Source organism: Schistocerca gregaria, chromosome 2 (genome assembly GCF_023897955.1).
Source record: "Schistocerca gregaria isolate iqSchGreg1 chromosome 2, iqSchGreg1.2, whole genome shotgun sequence".
Taxonomy (NCBI): Eukaryota; Metazoa; Arthropoda; class Insecta; order Orthoptera; family Acrididae; genus Schistocerca; species Schistocerca gregaria.
The window spans coordinates 503,492,839-503,516,561 of NC_064921.1; the positions used below are offsets into that span (position 1 = coordinate 503,492,839).

General features: G+C 39.7%; 1 protein-coding gene across 1 annotated transcript in view; it reads left to right on the top strand.

Annotated features, from left to right (window-relative positions):
- The window catches only part of LOC126328531 (TATA-binding protein-associated factor 172), a 274,135-nt gene that overhangs the window by 229,587 nt on the left and 20,825 nt on the right, over window positions 1–23,723 (top strand). The window contains exons 33-34 of the mRNA XM_049996048.1: window positions 5,033–5,195; window positions 23,467–23,603. Of these exons, the coding sequence (XP_049852005.1) occupies window positions 5,033–5,195; window positions 23,467–23,603 (300 nt within the window). The remainder of the gene's footprint in view (window positions 1–5,032; window positions 5,196–23,466; window positions 23,604–23,723) is intronic.

Sequence of the window (23,723 nt, forward strand, 5' to 3'; positions counted from 1 at the left end):
AATTAATATTAACAATCGGTGCTTCAATAATCAAATAAATTTAAACATTATAGGGAAAGGATTGGCTGTGTTAGTTGATGTTAATTCCAGGAGTGTGGCAGAATGTCGGAGAGCAAGTTCCCATCTCTTGTGTTTGAGGAAACTAGTTCTGGGTGGCCTATGTGGTATAGCAGCCACTCTGGTATCTTGAGGCTGCAGTCCCATCTTTCCAACCATCACTTATTAAGTTTTAAACTGATGAATACTTAGCTCTTACCCATCTTCTTGACTATACATTTCCTCTGTCAGTTCAGTCCCATCTTTTCACCAGTTGCTTATTAAATTTCAAACTGATCAGTACTTTGCCCTTACCCACCTTCTTGGCTATACATTTCTGCTGTAAGCTGTCACATCCAATGACTCCTGTTTCAGTTCAAAATCCTCCACCTTTCAACCTCCAAATATTTAGGCACAATCAATGAAACTTAAAATTTTATTTTTGTGGGATCCATGGCCTCAACATGTTTTGAGAGTGAAGACATGATCCAAGTAGGCTGTATTCTTTTTATTATCTGTGCAGTCAGTCAGTTTCAACCTTGTGTCATTTTCAAGCATATATTTTAAGCTTCCAGCTTCATTCTGCACTCTAATACATTCCTGGTAGATGTGGGCACTTTTTGTGCCAAATATGAACAAAAGTAAGATGTATTCCTGTCCACATGTACAAGCAATGTAAAATGATGCTGGAAGCTTAAGTTACATGCTTGAAAATGACCCAAGGTTGAAACTGGCCAATCACACAGATAGTAATAAGAATACAGCCTATTTGGGCCATGTTTCTCAGTACAATTCTCATTGAAGCCAGCTGGAATGTTGAATAAACCAACCTCATACCTCCTGAGGAAGCTATAAACGACATTGTTTAACTTTGTTCCTTCCCAAAGAGTTTAACTAATATAAAGTTTTTGGGTTTTCGGCTGTTTCTTCTGCAATGATGATGGGAGTGACCCACATTGAAATGTCATTCTATTTCAACAAACTCACCCAGTTAGAAAAGCAGAACTTTGTTACCTCAGTAGTGATGGTACTCTCACCACCTCCTGCACCATCATTCAAATAATCCCCCAACAGCTCTCTTCTGAGCCAACAAACCCAGCTATCACCATCTTTTTGAACCTTCCACGTCCAACACATCTCTAACCCAAGTCCAACCAGAGTTTAAATCACATACACCCAGCCCCCATTCAGTCTTAAATCTCTCATCCAGATCTCTTCTGTCCAGAGACATCCTGTCAGTTGAAAGGCCTGATCTTCGTTCACCGTGCAGGGTAGCTCAATGGTTACCACAAGGGACTCACATTCGTGAAGACAGCTGTTCAAAACCTGCATTTGGCCATCCTGATATAGGTTTCCTGTGATTTTCCTAAATCACTTTAGCAAATGCTGGGATGGTTCCTTCGAAAAGGGACAGCCATTTTCCTTCCCCAATCTGAGCTTGTGCCCCATCTCTAATGACCTTGTTGTCAACAGGACATTAAACACCAATCTCCTCCTCCTTCATTCCCCCACCTGTACTCAATAAATCTGCAATAGGTAAGGATTTCCTCTGATCTGCTTATATCCTTAAACAGAAATAGAACTTGACCACCCAGTTTCAACCCACAGCCAACAGAATGAGCTGTGAGCTCTGCTGATCACTTCCGAACTAAAAACTTCCAACAAAACCGTTCTCTGAAGACATTCCAAGAACTCCACAATTCCTGTACCTCCTCTCAGTCAATGAAAAAGATCACCGAAATGTGAGATGTTTCTGCAGGTGAGTCCCAAGGTGTCCAATATCTAAAGACAGACTGTTCAATCTCACTACACTACTGTGATACTAGTGTGTGGAGAGTATCTGACAGAATGGCTGTGCCAGCTTTCAGATACCTCAACATTCAATATTCTTCCTTTTGACTACATTTCTTCATGAGCTGCAGAAAATCCGAAAAACCATAAGCTTCTCACAAGATTTCAATATCACCTCCATAGAAATCCTTACATGTCTGGAAACTCATGTCCCTACCCACTACCTACATCCAAAAACATAGTGAATAGCACAGCCACTTTTGAGTTTAGTAAAGCAATCCATCTGTAGTCTGGGAGACAAGTTTTTGGTACTGACAACTCAGTAGCGTCATTCCGTTGTGTAGTGACGACGACATACTGTACTTGAGCAGGTAGTATGAGCCGTGTTGCCGCCTTGATGTATGCACATGTCTGAAATGTACCAGTAAGTGTCTCAAGTGTAACTAGTGCTGATGTTTCATTTTTTATCTAAAGAGAAGTTCAGTTCGTAATTTATTTCATTTTTGCTGTAGTATTTATTCTCTTCTGTTTCATTTCAAACTATGTCTAGTGTGATGAGTTGTGCCAGCCCAAACCATGGAGTGAAATGGAGGAGGAAGAGGTTGTTACACAGCTAGGCTGGCGAATTTGTGTTTTTGGTGAGGGACTACTTTGAGAAAGAAAAAGGCGAACCTATATTTCCTGTTGCTCAGGTTGTTAAGAAGGCTGCAGCAGCTTTGAAAGTAAGCAAGAACACTGTTATAATGATAGGGAAAGTACAGTATCGATTGTGATGAGAGTGGCACAGCAGGGCTCCACTCTCCAGAATAGAAGCAGCCAAGGAGAAAGCAAATGACAACTTTGGATGAATTCTAGAAACATGCTATTCATTGTCATATATACAGCCATTATAAGAGAAGGGAACACCCCACACTATTTAAGTCACTCGTGTCCCTTCAGAAAACCGATCCTTTTAAAGGGAGCAGATTTTCATTATGTGCAGAGCTGAAAGACGTAGGCTTCAGATATTAACTGTTTGACGAATGCAGAATATTAGTGGAAATGACAGATGTTATTGCATGGTGGTGCAGATTTCTGATGAGTATCAGGTGGTGTGACATTCGAAAATATAGTGTGGTTAGATGATTCGTGCCTGCTGTCATTGTGTAGAGGGTGAAGTGATAGAAAGCCCAATGGTTTTGTTGGAAAAGGAGGGTTCTTCAGACCATTTTGTGCCAAACAGCATGTTATTGTTTGGTTCCATAAAGAGAGGTGATTTCCACAAAAAGATGAACAGTATAGTTTTTCTAAAGTAACTTGAGGCATCTGTTATGACAAATCCTACAAGGCCATCCCTGATCATTATTGGCAATGCCCCACATCATTCTGCTCTTCATGATAAGACACCAACTTTGGCAATAGAAACAGACAATATTATTCAGTGGCTGAAAAGTGGATCTCGGTGAAGATTTGAGAAATGCTGAATTGCTTGCAAGTGTGACACAAAATAAACCACTATTTCCAACATAGGTAATTGAAGAGATTGCTGAAATGTATGGGCATAAAATCATTCAGCTTCCGTACCGTTGAAGAGATGTGGGCAGAAATAAACAAACTATATTGCTGCAAAAGAAGGAGAGAGAGAGAGAGTGTGAGAGTGTGTGTGTCACTATCTCTTTGAATTTTAAAATCTTGTTGAAGCTGTCAGACAAATGATAAGCAAGACCTGGATGTAAATTGTGAAGAGCATTGCAAGTGTCATTAGACAGGCAGCCAAAAACAAATGTGTTGTGGAAGAATGCATCAACAATTTAATTATATGTGTCAGAGGGAGCAATTATAGTTGAAGCAATGCCGAACACGTTTATTCTAAATCAGATTCTGACATCTATATGAGTGGTGTTTTCCATTAGTGTAACTACAACACACTTGGGAATTTAAAATGGAGCACATCATCAATCTATCATCACATTATGAGTACTTTCATCAGATTATAACTGTTGATATATTGATAAATTATTCTGTCATTCATCGTGGAACTAATTTATAACGAAACAATCTTTAACAACAAAACCAATAACTGTGAATATTTGCTGATTTGTGAAAATAGTTTTCATTTCTATTGTGAAGAATAACAAATAACTTTTTGATATTTCAGGATATTAGGTTTCAAATAGATCTTTTCAACTTTTCAAGTTCATATGTTACAAGTAGTAACTGTAAATAAATTCAGACATATAACCACAACCTGCCTGTTGTCAAGTTAGCAGCGACTGGGTGTAGTGTGCCATAAGCCAAGCCTGGTAACTTTGCCATCTACCCTTTCAAGTGTCAGCTACAATCATTCATCTTACAGACAGTAGATTGTTACCTAATAGGTGGACAGCTTCATCATTTGATTTATCACTGGAATCTGTGCAGTGCTGTGGTTCATTCTGTTAATCTGCACTAAGATTTAATGACGGATTCCCCACCCTTTACCCACTCCCACCCCCATTGTTTAGTCAAATTAGCTAGCTTCTACAGGCGAGTTAACATAAACTGTTCCATTCATATGTTTTACGGTCAATGTAGTTACCACACATTTTGAACTTATTGTATAATTTTTAAATAATTTGCAAATAATCTCTTGTAACAGGAGCTGTTTGTGCTGCCTGTTGTGAAAGAAGATGCTAATTCATGATGTTTAACAAATGTGCTGTGTTGTTGGTCCCTTTTTCTAGTAGTATCTCCTATTACCATTTGCGTACTTTAAAAGTTAGAAAATACTTAAGCTGTCCCTTTTTATCAATAATTGCTTAGGCAACAGAATATTTTCATGGCTTTGTTGATTTAGTTTCAGTATGAGCTATATTAAGTCCATGTGTGACTTATGGAAACATTGCATTTACTTTTTTGAGTGACATTTTCTTTCTTCAGAGAGAGAAAAGATGTAAAAGTTAAGGTTGAAAGGAAAGGGTGATGGGTGGAGGCATATCTCTTGGCTGCATTGTTAAGAGAGGCCTATGAATTAAAAAAAAAAAAAAAAGATATACAAAGGTGGAGGGAAAAGCTTTAGGGAGATTGGGGAGATTCGAGATAGTAATCAGAAATACCCTTTTAAAAATTTGTGAATGTTTGGGCCAGAACACGTTGGAAGAAGCACAGTACTCATGAGGTAATAACTAGTAATATAATAATATCTCTTATAAGCACTGAATTAATTGTCATTGTTGTTTCTTTACAGGACAAACATGCCAAATGTATCATATCTACGATTGGATGGTAGTATACCTCCAGGAATGAGGCATTCTGTAGTAACACGATTTAACAATGATCCATCCATTGATGTGTTGCTCCTGACAACACAAGTTGGTGGTCTGGGTCTTAATCTCACTGGTGCTGACACAGTAAGTTATCCATCTTAGTTACAAAAGTCTCTCTTGAACAGCATGTTGAAAATTTGAGTATGTGTGTGTGTGTGTGTGTGTGTGTGTGTGTGTGTGTGTGGAGGCAGAAATTATTATCAAATTCATCCATTCAGGTATTATGTTGTTGTTCTTTACGAGCCAAATTGTAAACAATTCATTAAAATGGGAGAATCTAAAATGGGAATTTGACAATATGCATGGACACATTCACTTTAGTACTTGCATGAGATAGCAGTTTTTTCCATCAGTATAAAATATGTCACATTTGTGAAACTCTGATCCCACAATTGTAAGGGCATTGGCTATTCTGTCCCAGCATTGTGATTAATACTTCCTGTCTAACATTATAGTTAGACACAATCAGCACCATGGCCACTATGAACAAAATTTATTGATCCACATTCAAGTAAATGACAATATAGAAACAGTATAGTGGGCAGTAGAACAAAATGTGAGGGGAATCACCGGCTGCCCAGTCTCTATATAGAGGAGGCTTCTTTTAGGTTGTGCGGTAGATGTCATGCTGTGTGCACTAGTCTTGCGACTCACTGCAGGCGGCCTCTGGTAACCAACCCACGCAGCTGCTGTTGGCAGAATATTTGAAGAGTAGCACACTGGCAGCCTGGTACCACATCGCATATCGAGGTGATACTTGCAGGGTTATAACACACTGCCCCTCTTGGGAAAGGGCACTCACCTGATGCAACCATCGGGGAAAGTGATGATACGTCCAAGGCCTCTGCAGAGGGCAACGCAGCTGGTGATGATTGCGGTGGAAGGAGATTTCAGGCCAGAACTTGTGAATAGACATGGAAGTGGTGCCTCCATGGACACACGAGGCGCATATCTTCTCCCCCCATCACCCCTTCCTTGAAGTACAATAATGGACGACCAGTGCGGGCTGCATCTCAACATCTGGGTTCTCAACATGGTGGAACTGCACAGACAGTGAAGCTGCCAGCCACTCAGTGGGGGCGCCGTGATGCCGGTGGTGAAGCACCATCAGTGCCTGCCCAGCCAGTGGAGGACACAGCTAATATCGGTAGCGCACCACCAGCCCCTCTCTGGTAGACACCATACAGAGGGGTGGGGCCAGCAGCTGTGACCATGGAAGAGTCTGTGACATACTTCTTCATTTGAACTTCAAACAAGCTGATGAGCTGTTCTGCCTCACTGTTAGACTGGGGGTGGAAAGGAGGAGTCATCACATTGTGAATGCCTTGGCGGCATCACATTGTGAATGCCTTGGCGGGTGCAGAACTGTGAAACACAAAACGTAGACTTTTATCTGTAACAAGCATAAAGGCAATACTTCAATAGAAGAAATGTTGTGAGTGCCTGAAATGTAGCCACAGGCGAGGTTGAAGGATGCAGATAACGTATGGAAAGTTAGAGAAAGCATCAGCAACAAGTAAGAATTGAGGAATGGTCCTGCAAAATCAACATGGACATGTCCTCACAGTCACTGCATTGTAGGTCATGGAGAGAGCTTCACCCGTAGCACCTCATGTTGCTTAGTACACTGAGAGCAAGCCATGTCAAGGTGCACAATGTCACTATCACTGGGCCCAAACATGTGTCAACAGGCAAATGACTTGGTACAAGAGACACCCCAATATCCCTAGGCATAGGAGCTAAAGCACATCCTGCCTTAGGGCAGCCATGATCACTGCTTTGGGTGACAGCCCATCCGTTGCTAAGAGAACAACACCATCAATCACTGAAAGGCAGTGGCAGAAGGCGAAATAGATATGTAAAGGATCAGAAGCCCTGCCCAGAGACCTGTCCACCCAGCCACGCTGAACAAGATGAAGAGTTTAGTGCAAATCTGGATCAGCAGAAACAGTTGCTGCGACCCGGCAGCTTGGAATATTTTCTTGGTCTTTCTTTCCCTAATGTGGGTGTTGAAACAGTCAATAGTTGATGTGTAACTTCTGTAATCTTGCTTCTTGTACTTTTTCTCATGCCCACTATACAATACCAATGCTGCAAGGATCCTGCTATTCAGTACCCTTGAACCGTGACAGCTTCTCCCCTCATGGACTTTGATCTGTTGTGTCGAAGATGCTGAAATAGACTTTTCTTGTCCAGTGGAATAACACACTCAAACAAGTTGAGCTCAGTGTGTTTCTTACAACATACGACTCTTAATGAATTGACCGCTCAGCCGTTACGTTCCAGCTATATGTTGTCATGCGTCCATCTCACACGAGGCTCAGAACAGTAATACAGTAAATTCTGAACACCAATGCTGTAATGATTTCTTTGGCATTATGGAGGTCATGTGCAGTGCATGCGTTTCTCTCATGGTCCCACATGCCCAGCATGTAGAACCACCAGTCCGCAGCCCACATCACTGATAGCATTGGTACAATTCCGATCTGCAGAAACCATAAAATAATAATAATAATAATAGGAATCCTGAAATTCTATGTGTGTGTTTGTGTGTTTTATTTATTGTGCCTATCTACCGGCGCTTTTCCGCTTGGTAAGTCTTGGAATCTTTGTTTTTAATTTATTCCAAGACTTACCAAGTGGGAAAGTGCCGGTAGATAGGCACAATGAATAAAACACACAAACACACACACACAGAATTTCGAGCTTTCGCAACCGGCGGCTGCTTCGTCAGGAAAGAGGGAAGGAAAAGGAAAGATGAAAGGATGTGGGTTTTAAGGGAGAGGGTAAGGAGTCATTCCAATCCCGGGAGCGGAAAGACTTACCTTAGGGGGAAAAAAGGATAGGTATATACTCGCGCGCGCGCGCACACACACACACACATATCCATCCATACATACATAATCCCAAGCAGACATATTGAAAGGCAAAGACTCTGAGCGGTTGCCAGTTACCAGCAGGTTCATGCGCATGCGCGGTTGAGTTGCATATGAGTGGTACCTTCTCCCACTTCTGGCTACTTGAAATGTGGCTGTTACATTATTGGCAGTAGCAGAAGGCAGCCACATGGTTCCCGAAAACATTTTTATGGTGCACCCAAGTTGCCAGATTCATGCACGCACAGAGTAGTCTGGGTTGTAGTCGATAAATATTTGACCCCTATTTACATTTAGTGATTTTGATGTTTCCTCTTTGTTTACAGATCTCACATCAAATGAAAACAAAATAGAGATCTGTGGCCAGGAACTATCACATGAATTGAAATACACTCAACATAATTACAGAAGGGTAAAACATGTTACTAGTTTCAGTTTTGTAATTTTATTTTATTTCCACATTTTTGGCAGTCAAGCTTCATCACTTTGCTGAACAATGAAGTCATTTCTGTCGGTCTGATAAAGAAATTTGGCTTTTATTAATGTTTTCCACAGAGGCTCCCAATTTGTTTGAAATGAAATATTTCATCACACCACTGGCTGCTTTCAACTGTTCGCTGAATTTCAAGTGCACATTTCCATCTTCTGGCATGTATGGCATTGTAACATAATAAAGAAACAAATATGAGATAATACAGTACTGGTACTCCAAGAAAATTTACATCTCGAAAACCACACTGAAATACTTAATGTCAAGTTGGGAACTACTTCGTTATAAATCTGGAATATGAATGTGGACTTAAGCCATATTATGCATTATAGTCTGTTTTATGAAATTCCAATGCTCCCGGAATTCCTTTATGACGTAATGTATGATCTCTTAATGTTTTATATGTGCATGTGCAGTACACCTGTTCTCTGGCTCTCTCTATCAATTGCTGAAACGACCCTACAGTGTGACAATTATTGAAATATATGAAATACAAGGGTGGTTTGAAAAGTTCTCAGAACATAGTAGAAAAAAAGTACTTACATCACTGACACTTTTTTTTATTTTTCAATGCAGTCTCCTTGTAGATTAATGCACTTGTCCAGTAATGTCCCAGCACCTTGATCCCATCTCAAAAATGAGTTTCCTCCTGGCATGCAAAATAGTTGTCAACTCCGGCTATCAATTCTTCGTTTGAAGTGAATCTTCATCCACCAAGAAAAATTTTCAGTTTTGGGAAGAGAGGGAAGTCTGAAGGAGCGATATCAAGTGAACAAGGTGGGTGTGACAACAATTCATACCTTAGCTCTTGTAATTTTGACATTGTGATGGCACATGTGTGCGGGTGCACATTGTCTTGATGGAAGATTCCTTTCTTCCTTGCTAAACCTGGCATTCTTTCACGTATCTTTTGTTGCAATTTGACCAGGAGGTTAACGTAGTATTCTCCTGTAATTGTTTGCCCAGTGGAGATATAATCCACAAACATAATCCCCTTCGCACCCCAAAACATTGATACCATGATATTTCCCTCTGTAGGAATTGCCTTTGCTTTCTTTGGTGGTGGAGAATCAGCATGTTTCCACGGCTTTGACTGTTGTTTTGTCTCTGGGATATAGCAGTGCACCAAACTTTCATCTGTGGTCACAAACCAGTGCAAAAAATCTGGTTCGTGTCTTCCAAATGGACCAAACATTGTTCCAATATGTCCATTTTCATGCGTTTTTGATCCAGTGTCAAGAGTCATGGCACCCATTATGCAGATAATTTTTTCATTTCTAATTCTTCAGTTAAAATGTGACATACCCTTCAGATGACATCTGGCAATCATGAGCAATTTCAAGCATCTTTGCAATGATTTCTGGAGTAGTGACACATCTTGCTGACCACTGCGCATATCATCATCTAAGCTTTCCCGACCACATTTAAATTCATTTGTCCATTTGGCAACAGTTGAATATGAAGGAACAGTGTCCCCCAGTGTATTTTGGAAATCGGCATGAATGTCCTTTGCTTTATAGCTTTCTTTGCAAAATCTCAATTTTTTTCCATGTTCAGAAATCACTAGGGGAGAACAACAACAGAGCCACGGCACCGCCACAGTTCTCTTCAAAGAGCACTGACGTGGCACATGTTTACAGGCAACAGTCCAATGTATTCACATGAACATCTCATGGTGATTCCAAAAACTTTTCAGACCACCCTCGTAATATCATCATAACTTCTGAACTGTTTGTGTTAGGATGTTCAAACAGCACAGTTGGCCTCGGGGCATGATGGAAATTAATATGTGCTGTATGGTTTGGTTTAGCGACGGAGTCCACTTTCATTTGGATTCATTTGGCAATAAGCAAAACTGGCACATTTAGGGGACTGAGAATCCCCATTTTATGATCGAGGAATCCCCGTTTTATGATCGAGAAGTCTCTCTTCATCCTCAACTGGTGACTGTGTGGTTTGCAGAGTCCAGTCACGAAATAGTTGGTGCAATAATCTTTAATGGCACAGTGACTACTGAATGGTATGTGAAGGTTTTGAAAGATGATTTCACCCTATTATATGAAGTGACCCTGATTTCAACAAGATGTGATACATGCAACTCAGAGCTCGACTGCATTGAAGGAGGAGATTGTTTGAGGTTCTGGAAGAGCTCTTTGGGGACCGCATTCTGGCTCTGGGTTACCCAGAGACCACTAGCATGGGTCTCAATTGGCTGCCGTATTCTCCAGTTCTCAACACACGGTACTCCTTTTTGTGGAGCTATTTAAAGACAAGGTGTGTAGCAATAACTCCAAAATCATTGCTGAGCTGAAAGCAGCTATTCAGGAGGTCATTGACGGCATTGATGTTCCGACACTTCAGTGGGTCATCAGAATTCCGCTATTTGTCTGCATCACAATGTCCCCAGTGATGGCAGACATCTCGAACATGTCATAACGTAAATCCAAATATCTGTAGTGACATTTACATGTCGCGTAAAGTGTGTGCATGCTGTTGTTTCTAACTATTTTTCCCCCTCCCTATAGTTCAGTAATTGTCTCCCTATTATATTTCTATCAGGTCACAGGAAAAGATCGCAAATGGTGGTTTGAAAAGCATTACTTTCAAATCCTTTTGCACAAAATGAATTATGTTACGTGTGAGAATTTGATATGACTTTCTTAAACCACAGTGTGTTTGACTCTCATTTAAAACTTAACTCTTTGAGGACCAGATGGCACATATGGTGAAATAGGCACCGAGGTCTCGACTGTCATGTCGTAGAGCATGCTGTGCAACAGGATATTGAGTGTTGATGGTTTACACCCTCTGCTTGATGGTGTACACCTTCTGCCTATGCCCATTCATCCTAACTGATAACATGGCAGCAGTCTTGCCAATGTAAACAGCCAAACAATGTTTCCGTAGCAGCTGGTATGTGACACTTCTTTTTGCAGGCAGCTCTCCCTTTAATGGCGTGTTTTGCTAGTTACAAGGCTGATATAGGTGGTGGTAGAAAGGTGCATAGGTCAGATTTTGCCGCAGGGACACTCAGAGGGGTAGGAGCCATAGGGTAGGGAGATGGGTGCAGAAGGAGCATAAGGTCTGAAGGATATTGTGGAGATTGAAAGAGTGATGAAAAGCTAGTCTAGATGTGGCAGGAAAAATCTCAGACAGAATGGACATCATTTCATTTCATCGAACAAAAGTGATGTTTGTTATTGGAATGGGGCAACCTGTCACAGCAGCTGGTAAATCCAAGAAAGGAACAAAGGCTTACATGGGAAGTCTTGCTACCAAAAGCAAGAAAGTCTTGCTGAAGCTGCTTCTTTCAAGCCTCCAGGAGAGATTTGTGCACTGTCTCAATGGACATGAGAACTGACAAAATAACTAAATAGATTTAACACAAGGAAGTGAACACCATATTTGTCGCCAATTGTACCATAACACTAAATACAACCAATAGTGGGGTCACTAGAACAACAGTTTATTGATCCACTTTCAAGTAAGTGACAAATATAGAAAAAGTAAAATAAGTAGTAGAACACAATCTGAGGAGTGCCAGCTGCGCTGTCTTTTTATAGAGGACGGCTCTGCTACACACCACAGAAGATGCCATGCCATGCGCACTAGTCTTGTGACCCACTGCAGGCAGCCTACGGTGGCCAGCCCATGCAGCCCCCCTTATTGCTGACTATTTGAATTGTAGTGTGCCGGCAGCCTGGTGCCACAGCGCATATCTGGGTATTGCGTACAGGGTTATAGCACTTTCTGTGTTTTTCCCTTAAGCAGTGCTGATAGATATTAGAGTAGAGATAGATGTGTAAATTACCAGTCTGTTATTAAAAAAATAAAGTTTAGTGCTCAAAAAATAAAATTCTCCAAGAATAATGTGAAAACTATGTGGAACATTATTAAACATGAAAGAAGATAGATAGTGACCCAAATGAAAGTGAACACCCAGAAAATAGCTCTTTAGGAATTGTAGTACTGTCAAATCATTAGCCTTTAAATTTACTAATTACTGCCTCACAGTGACATCAAACATTGCACCCCTTAATAAGCAACAAAACAGCTACATTAGACTTATTTGTGCAGACACCAGCTACAACATCAACAGACATTGATTTCAAAAATACAGCTCCTAAGGAGCTTACAAAATTCTATCTCTCTCTCTCTCGGTTCCAACTCTTCTTGACCCCATGAACCAAATCATGCCACTTTTCCCTATCTTGCACTTTCTCCCATAGACCTTCCAGGTTGGGACACATTGCTTCTGTGATGCCATCGATCCATCTCGTCCTCTTCTTCTACTTCCTTCAATCTTCCCCCGAAATTAATGTTTTTTTCTAACGAGGCATGCCTTCGCATTGTGTGTACAAAGTAGGTCAGCTTTTGTTTTAACATTAGACCTTTCAGGGAGAAATCTGGTTTTATTTGCTCCAATATTGATCTGTTGGTGCTCTTTGCAGTCCATGGAACTCTTAAGAAGATTCCTCCAACACCACAATTCGAAGGAGTCAATTCTTCGCCGTTCAGCCTTTCTAATGGTCCAGGTCTCACATCCACACATCACAACTGGAAAGACCATAGCCCTCACAATATGGATTTTTGTTGCTAATGTTATATCTCTGGACCTTATAACCTTGTCAAGGTTTGACATCGCCTATCTACCGAGCAACAGGTGTCTCCGGATTTCATGGCTGCAGTCGCCATCAGCAGAGATCTGGGAACCGAGATAACTAAATGTGGTCACTACCTCCATGGTTTCTCCTGCTATATCCCACGAATTGGTAGGTGTAGTTGCCATAATTTTCATTTTCTCCACATACAGCCTAAGACTGGCCTTTTCACTTTCGTCTTTCACCTTCAGCAAGAGTGTTCTCAATTCTTCTTCACTTTCTGCCCACAGGATCATATCATCCATGTACCTGAGGTTGTTTACATTTATTCCAACTATTTTAATTTGTGTTTCTCCTTCATCTAGCCTCGCATTCCTCATAACATGTTCTGCATACAGATTGAATAAGTACGGTGACAGTCTGCAGCCTTGCCGGACCTCTTTCTGAATCTTTATCTATTTCGTTGTTCCATACATAGTTCTCTTCATGGCTTTCTCGTCAAGGTATAAACTCCGTATCAGATGAATGAGGTGATCTGGTACACCCATGGTTTTCAGTACGTTCCATAATTTGTTGTGACAGATGCAGTCAAAGGCTTTGGCGTCGTCAATAAAGCAGAGGTACACATCTCTCTGGAATTCTCTTGCTTTTTCCATAATCCACCAAATGTTAGCAATTTGATTTCTAGTTCCTTTTCCTTTCCTAAATCCAACTTGTTCTTCTGGTAGCTCTCGATCTAGATATTGGCGAAGTCTATTTTGTAAGATTTTCAACATGACTTTGCTAGCATGTGAGATAAGTGCGATTGTTCGGTAATCTGAGCATTCTTTAGAACTTCTCTTCTTTGGAATGGGGATGAATACTGATCTTTTCCAGTCTTTTTGCCACTGATGTGTGATCCATATTTTTTGACATATTGAGTGCAGCACTTTCACTGCATGCTTTCTGGTGACTGTAAACAATTCTGCTGGTATTTCATCATGTCCACTAGTTTTGTTATCAGCCATATTTTCAAGGGCCCACTGGATTTCACTATCCATAATATCTGGCTCTAGTTCTAAATTAAATAGGAGCCCTGTCATTATGCAGTTCTTTCTTGTATAGGTCTCCTACACATTTTGCCCATCTTTCTTTAACATCCTCTGCTTCACTCAAATCTTTCCCATTTCTATCTTTTATCATTCCAATTTTTGCCTGGAATTTTCCTTTAATTTCTCTAATTTTCGGATAAAGATCTCTTGTCTTCCACATTCCATTACTATCTTCAACTTCCTTGCACTGTTCATTAAAGAATATATTTTTATCTCTCATAGCTAATTTCTGAAAATCTGTATTTAATTCAAACATAGCTGTTCTATCTCCCTTGGTTTTCGCTTTCCTTCATTCTTCTGCAACTTGCAGTGCCTCATCTGATAGCCATCTAGCCTTCTTGCTGTTCCTTTTCTTGGGAATGTGTTTCTCTGCGGCCTCCTTGACAGTATTAGCTACTTCTGTCCACATCTCTTGTGAGCTTTTGTCCTCCAGCTCTAATACATTAAATCTGTTTTGCACCTGTTCAGTGTAGTCGGAAGGTATAGAGTTAAGGTTGTATCTGCAAGTTGGAATACTTTTTGCTACATTCTGAAGTTTCAGCCGAAATTTTGCAATCAGGAGCTCATGATGTCATCCGCAGTCAGGCCCAGGTCTTGTTGTAGTTGACTGAACCGCGCTCTTTCACCTCTGATTACAGAGTATGTAATCAGTTTGGTTCTGGTGTTGGCCATCTGGCGAAGTCCAGGTATATAGGCGTTGTTTTGGTGGTTGAAACAGTGTATTAGTAATTATCAATGAATTTTCTTGGCAGAATTCTAGGAGTCTCTGTCCTGCTTCATTTGTTGTACCAAGACCATATTTCCCTGTTTATTCCTTCTACAGCTTGATTTCCCACTTTTGCATTTTAATCTCCAACTATGAAGATGATATCCTTCTTTGATGTTGACAGTAGTAATTCTTGTAAATCTCCATAGAACCGGTCAATAATTTCCTTTTCAGCATCAGTTGTTGGCGCATAAACTTGAATTACTGTGATGTTGAGGGGCTGACCTTGAAGTCTAATGGACATCATTCTGTCATTTTTATATTTGCATCCCATTACAACTTTTCTCACTTTATCACTAACGATGAAAGCTACTCCATTACTTCTGTTGTTATCATGCCCAGAATAATACACCACATGGCCATTCGAAGCAAATTTTCCCATGCCAATCCACCTCATTTAACTTATTCCCAACATGTCGATGTTAATTTTCTCCATTTCGCTTTTCACTATGTTTAGTTTTCCTTGAAACTCCGGAACATTTTGAGCTGAGCAAAACCATGGGGTTTTCTTGGGATAGTTCAGTGGTGGTGGTTTCCCGTTGCCTTCCACTGTCCTCCAACTCCTATATGCTCACTGACTCAGTTTCCCGCTGGGTTTGGTTACCCAACCTTCCGCTGAGTTGCTCCGCTTAACAGGGGTACCACGTATAGGTAAGAAGTTGGAGAATTGAGGTGACAGAGTCTGTGAGAACTCTCTTGCTGAGTTCTCGTAATCACGTATCACCCCTATTTTATGCCAGAGTCTCATGTTGTCTGCAGAGACAAAACTGTTCAATAATCGTTATTGATGTAAATTTTCAAAGTGAATGCTCGCCAAAATTTGATGTTGAATACTCATCAAATGCCACGCTAGTAATGGTAGAAGGTCTGCCCTGCGACGGCACGTGAAATACGACATACACAAACTGAGAATAAATCACTGAAATTGCTCCGCAATTAACACTTTACCACAAAGCGAACTCATTGTTATGCGCATACCGAGTTACATAATATGACATCCAAGGCTGTTCCTTGCAACTGCACAGACACGACTCGGCTTCCAACACAGAGTGCACGCTAATATTAATCTAGAAGAGAACTGGGGCCTGACTCTTTACAATTACTTTATACATGAGGGCACACCACATGTTCACCTCAGGTGTGTTACATTCATACTGATTATAGACACAAGGATGTTCAGAAGCTCAAATTCAGACATTATAGCAATGTATATGACCACAGACACAGAATGTGACCTCATCACTAAACATCATGAGCAATCTGAGCAATCTTGTTAAGTATATATGTAACACACTTCAATCTTTTGAGTCTATAAATCAGTTTGATAGTGTGCAAAAACTGCAATGTGTAACTATATAAATGCAGACTTCCTTTAAAAGCTTTTTTAGGCCTAATCCTTGAGTACATGCACCGCACCACTTTTTTGGGGCTCTTTAGGTAGCTATCCCATACAGCTTCTACAGACTCGTCACTTACTGAAGGCCTATCAGAACAGAGTCTTTCCAGCAAACTGACAGTATCCTTTAACTTCTTATCTCACCAGTTGATGCTATTTCTATATGGTGGCTCTTAATTTTATGCGCAACGAAGTGCAAATGTTCGGTGTTCAAATTTAGGAAGCCACAGAACACGCTCAACTTTCGTCTATACTGTCTAGAGCTCAGCTGACGTGGCCTGATTCACTGCTGCTACACAGTTAATTTCGTTGTGTCATCACCTGCACGTGCACACCATTAAACATCATACTACAGAAACTCTTTGCTATTTTGTTTCATTTCTGTTAGCCACAACAGGCATTCATAACTGCTCCATGACTTAACGGATGCACTGTATTACTTCTACTTTTCAGCCTTCTCTTTTTTACTTAATATTGGCTTTCTTTCAGAGCTCTTGAAGTTCACACAGCTGCTTCAGGTTTTTGATTCTCACAAAGTGGTATGAACCCTTCTTCAGTCATACAGGCTTTACATTGTTGAATTTTTGCTGTAGCCATTTATGCTTTGCCAGTTGAAACTGTGTAGTTTAGGCCTTTAATGTGTATTCCCTTTTCCTGCATTTTTATGAATCTATCCTATTTCATTGAAGGTGCTATGTGTGTACTGTTATTAAGTGAAAGACATCACACTTCTGATACTGAGGGGAGTGGTAACTTCTTGTTGGTGGAGGGATCAGGGCCATGTTTACAGCGTCCTGCAGGGGATGCATTCAACTATTTTTGTGATTAGAGTATTATCTGCAGTTAGCTTCAATGATACTCTAAAACTTGTTAATGCCTCATTTATCGTTTCGTTGATCTCATATGGAGAAATATTTATCGTAACTTGTGTTGGACAAAAAGAAAAAGCAAGTCATAGGAGCCACACCTAGTATCCAGGTTGTTGTATATTTCCTGAACAGGGAATTCTTTCTTTGATACTGCAGTACAACTACATGCTTATGAAATTTGTTGTGTGCTAACATCAACGAGGGTAGGAGGAGTATTAGCATCCACCTGTGAACACAAGGCAGAGAAATAATTTTTAAGCTGTGTGAGCATCCCTAAACAATGTTTAAAAAATTTGATCAGCGTTCTGCAACATACATTTTCAGTAGGTTTCCACAAGAGATGAAGCCTATCTCTGACAGACTAAAGTTTTCAAACCCAAGATGAAGAGGGTCCCCCTCCCCCTCCTCCCCCCCCCCCCCCCCACACACACACACACACAGAAGCGCCAGTTGTCTTATGGGAATGTAATTTGCTGAAATGAATGGAACAGCAGACAGTATTATTCTTGTAAGCACTCTTTAGGGTTGCTTGCTATAGTTGTTACAGTTATATCACAGGGTACAAAAGCTGTTGACATAATTAGAGTACTTGGTTGTGTCCTTTATCCAGCAATACTGATTTGAGTCTTACATGGTTTACTCATATTGTTATGTGGGGTGATTTCTGTTAATAGGCTGTGGTTTCCTTTCTCGTAGGATTTGTGTAATGAACCACATTCTTATGTTTAGTGTTGTTGTTGTGTACACAGCTCATTTCATTCTGGAGTTTCATGGTATATTGTTCCAGTTTTTTTCAAATAAAACCTGGTTATGTTAAGACATATTGTGTGGCCTTGTCTCGTTGTTGTAAGAGATACACTTTAATAAATAGCATAAGAAGTGCTTAATTGAGATGGATTCATTACTCAGAAAATGTAATAGTCATTCATATGTGGTGCCTGTTCTCTGTCACATTATGGAGATTGCTTTAGATAACTGGGACTTTTGACAATAGTGTCAGTGAATATTTATTCCCTAATGAAGTTTGTTCTCAGCAATCATTCACAATTCAATGGTGGCTCTTCATTGTGTGCGCTACAATGTTCACATTGAACATTGGACATGTGTTCAAATTTAGGAAGCCACAGAACACACTAAACTTTCCTCTGTACCATCTAGAACTCGACTGACGTGGCCTCATCTCTTATCTTATTCCCCTTCTTCTTCTCAGTTTATCATAATCATTTAGATAAACAGCCCAAAGTACAACTATTTGAAGGTTCAACAGATACATATTCAATGATACATTAGCTATATCAGTGGGCAGACATATTTCTTGGTGTTGTTAATCGTCAAGCATATAGTTACTGACCCACTGGCTCATTTGGTGTAGTTGCTGAGCAGTTCAAAGAAAACTTGGGTCTTGTATCAAATAGGTACCCCCACTCATACAATTATAGTTGGTGGTAACTTCAATTTAACCTCATCAAATGGGTATCCCCACTCACACAATTTTGGTTGGTGGTAATTTCAATCTAACCTCAATGTTACTGTTGTTGTGGTCTTCAGTCCAGATACTGGTTTGATGCAGCTCTCCGTGCTATTCTATCCTGCGCAAGCTTCTTCATCTCCAAGTAACTACTGCAACCTACATCCTTCTGAATCTGCTTAATATATTCATCTCTTGGTCTCCCTCTCTGGTTTTTACCCTCTATGCTACCCTCCAATACTAAATTGGTGATCCCTTGATGCCTCAGAATATGTCCTACCATCTGATCCCATCTTCTAGTCAAGTTGTGCCACTAATTCCTCATCTCCCCAATTCTATTCAGTACAACCTCATTAGTTATGTCATCTACCCATCTAATCTTCAGCATTCTGCTGTAGCACCATATTCTGAAAGCTTCTATTCTCTTCCTGTATTGACTAGTTGTTATCCATTTTTCAGTTCCATACATGGCTACACTCCATACAAATACTTTCAGAAATGATTTTCTGACACTTAAATCTATACTCGATGTTAGAAAATTTCTCTTCTTCAGAAACACTTTCCTTGCCATTGGCAGATTACATTTTATATCCTCTCTACTTTGACCATCATCAGTTATTTTGCTCCCCAAATAGCAAAACTCCTTTACTACTTTAAGTGTCTCATTTCCTAATCTAGTTCCCTTAACATCATCTGATTTAATTCAACTACATTCCATTATCCTCATTTTGCTTTTGTTGAAGTTCATCTTATATCCTCCTTTAAAGACACTGTACATTCCATTCAACTGCTCTTCCAGGTCCTTTGCTGTCTGCAGGATTACAATGTCATCGGCAATCCTCAAAGTTTTTATTTCTTCTCCATGGATTTTAATTCCAACTCCAAATTTTTCTTTCATTTCCTTTACTGCTTATTCAATGTACAGATTGAATAACATCAAGGATAGGCTACAACCCTGTCTCACTCCCTTCCCGACCACTCCTTCCCTTTCATGCCCTCGACTCTTATAACTGCCATCTGATTTCTGTTAAAATTGTAAATAGCCTTTCGTTTCCTGAATTTGACCCCTACCACCTTCAGAATTTGAAAGAGAATATTCCAGGTAACATTGTCAAAAGCTTTCTCTCAGCCTACGCATGTAAGAAACATGAGTTTGACTTTCCTTAATCTATCTTCTAAAATAAGTCCTAGGGTCCATATTGCCTCACGTGTTCCAACATTTCTACAGAATCCAAACTGATCTTCCCCGAGGTCGGCTTCTACCAGTTTTTTGATTCATCTGTAAAGAATTTGTGTTAGTATTTTAAAGCTGTGACTTATTAAATTATCAGTAAACTATCGGTAATTTTCACTTCTGTCAACACCTGCTTTCATTAAGACTGGAATTATTACATTCTTCTTGAAGACTGAGGGTATTTTGTCTGTCTCACACATGTCACTTGCCAAATGAAAGAGTTTTGTAATGCCTGGCTCACCCAAGGCTATCAGTAGTTCTAATGGGTTGTTGTCTACCTCGAGGATTCGTTTTGATTTAGGTCTTCCAGTGCTCTGTCAAATTCTTCATGCAATACCATATCTCCCATTTCATCTACATCCTCTTCCATTTCCATAGTATTGCCCTCAAGTACATTGCCCTCGTATAGACCCTCTATATACTCCTTCCATCTTTCTGTTTTTCCTTCTTTGCTTAGAACTGGTTTTCTATCTGAGCTCTTGATTTTTATACAGGAGGTTCTCTTTTCTCCAAAGGTCTCTTTAATTTTCCCCCTAGTGTTATATGCCTCTACATCCTTATATTTGTCCTCTAACCATCCCTGCTTAGCCATTTTGCACTTCCTGTTGATCTCATTTTTGAGAGGTTTGTATTCCTGTTCGCCTGCTTCATCTACTGCATTTTTATATTTTCTCCTTTCATCAATTAAATTCAATATTTCTTCTGTTACCCTCACCTTTTTACCTACTTGATCCTCTGCTACCTTCACTATTTCATCTCTCAAAGCTACTCATCTTCTTCTACTGTATCTCTTTCCCCCACTCTTGAGAATCGCTCCCTAATGCTTTGTATGAAACTCTCTACAACTTCTGGTTCTTTCCGTTTATCCAGGGCCCATCTCCTTAAATTCCTACCTTTTTGCAGTTTCTTTAGTTTTAGTCTACAGTTCATAACCAACAGATTGTGGCCAGAGTTCACATCTGCCCTGGAAATGTCTTAAAATTTAAAACCTGGTTCCTGAGTCTCTGTCTTACCATTATATAATCTGTCTGAAACCTTCCAGTGCCTCCAGGCATCTTCCAAAGGTATATGCTACATAAATTACTAAGTGATGGTACTGATCCCCCCTTGTACACAAAATGAGTTGGAACACTGTTGCAGAAGCAAGGAAAAAAGCATGTGAAATTTAAAAGAATACAGAATCCTCAAGATTGGCGAAGTTTTACAGAAACTTGAAATTTTGTGCAAATGTCAATGTGAGATAATTTTAATAGTTTCCACAAAAAAACTCAACATTTGACAGAAAGCCCAAAGTGATTGTGGTGACACGTGAAGTATACCAGCAGCAAGACGCATTCGATACTTTCCCTGCCCAATAAAAATGGCGATATCACTGATGAGAGTGCCACTAAAGCTTAGTTATTAAACATGGTTTTCCAAAACTCCTTTACCAAAGAAGATGAAGGAAATTTCCTGAATTCAAACCTAGAACAACTGCAACATGAGGAACTTGAAGTAGATATCCTTGTTATAGTGAAGCAACTTAAATCAGTTAATAAAGGCAAAGCCTCCTATCCAGATTGTATACCAGTCAGGTTCCTTTCAGAGTACATTGAAATGGTAATTCCATACTTAACAATAATATAGAACAGTTCCCTCATCGAAAGTTTAGTATCTAAAGACTGGAAATTTGCATATACCATATCAAAATCCAATAAAGGAAATAGGGATAATCTGCTGAATGACAGGCCCATATCACAAACTTTGATTTGTAGTCAGGTTTTGGAACATACACTGTGTTCTAACATTATGAATTATCTCGAAGAAAATGATTTATTGACAAATAGACAGAACAGATCTAGAAAGTATCATTCTTGTTAGACACAGCTAGCTATTTATTGTGATGAGGTAATGAGTGCTGTTGACAGAAGATGTCAAATTGATCCCATTTTTTAAATTTCCAGAATGCTTTTGACACCATTGCTCACAAGCACCTTTTAATCAATGTGCATACCTACGGAGTATCATCTCAGTTGTGGTACAGGATTCGTGAGTTCCTGTCAGAAAGATTACAGTTCAGAGTAACTGAAAAAAAAGTCATTGAGTAAAACAGAGTAATACCTGGTGTTCCCCAAGGAAATTTTGTAGGCCCTGAGCAGCCTTCTTAGGTTGTTTGCAGGTGATGCAGTCATTTACCATCTTGTAAAGTCGTCACATCAAAACCAGTTGCTAAATGACTTAAACTTGATATCTGTGCAAAAAATGGCAATTGGCTCTAAATAATGAAAAGTGTGAATACTAAAAGAAATCCACTGGATTTCAGTTAGACAATAAGTCACACAAATGTAAAGGCTGTAGATTCAACTAGCTACTTAGGGGTTACAATTACAAATAACTTAAATTGGAAAGATGACATAGATAATGTTGTGGGTGGACCAAACCAAAGACTGTGAGTTATTGGAAGAATGCTTTGAAAGTGCAACAGGTCTATGAAAGAGACTGCTTACATCATGCTTGACTGCCCTCTTCTGGAGTACTGCTATGCAGTGTGAGATCATCATCAGATGGGTCTGACAGAGGACATAAAAAAAGTTCAAAGAAGGGCAGCTCATTTTGTATTATTGCAAAATAGGAAGAGAGTGCCATGGACATGATACGTGATTTGTGGTGGCATTCATTAAAACAAAGGTGTTTGTCGTTGCAGCAGGATCTTCTCATGAAATTTCAGTCTCCAACTTTCTTCACCAATGGTGAAACTACTATGTTGGGGCTCACCTGCACAGGGAGAAAGGATCATCATGATAAAATAGGAGGAATCAGAGTTCGCACAGTAAGTTTTAAGTGCTTGTTTTTCCCACGTGCCATTAAAGAGTGGAACAGTAGAGAAATAGCTTGAAGGTGGTTCAGTGAATCCTCTGCCAGGCATTTAATTGTGAATTGCAGTAATCATGTATACATACTGTTTGATCACATTCTGTATGTGATCAGTGTTTGTTTTGATTTAAAATAAAAACATACATCAGTAAAGCAGTGTGCTATTTTTAAAACTTAACAAATATGTTTGAATGTCATATGCTGCATTCCTAGCACATTAGGACAAGTGAACATCCATTGTAAACCATGAAACTGAAGTGCTATGTTATTTGTAGCCACTATACTGAAAATTTTGTGTGTGTGTGTGTGTGTGTGTGTTATAATGCCAGGCTCATCTGAACACACAAGTTTTTAATAGAATAGTGAAAAAGTCCTGTAGCAAGTTACTCTGTGTTAAAAATGTAGCAGTTTGAGTTTAAGGGAAGTAATTAATAAGCACACTAGGTCCAGGTAGCTTGGAACAATTCCTGCCTCTTTCATAATCAATTGAAAGGCACTTCTTATCATATGTGCTGTGCTGCAAACATGAACAGTAATCCCCATTTCTTTGAAGAATTTCAGTAACAAATGCATAAACTTGTGCCTATCATAAACTAATGCAGACATCTTGGCATGTAAAAATAGTGCTCATGTCTGTCGTTTATCTCAAAAGTGAAGTAAATCTGTACCAAACAATAAAAAAAGTTGTTAAAAATGTAATTTACTTTACAGGTTATTTTTGTGGAGCATGACTGGAACCCAATGAAAGATCTGCAGGCAATGGACAGAGCTCATAGGATTGGGCAGAAAAAGGTAGTCAATGTCTACAGGCTTATCACAAGAGGAACTCTTGAAGAAAAAATCATGGGGTACAAGTTAAACTTTAATTGTTTTTATAACTCCAATTTTAAGCACTGTAATTAAGATAACACACTAAACACAGCTGATTAACTTACTAACTTGACCTCTAAAAAATTGGGACAGTTCAG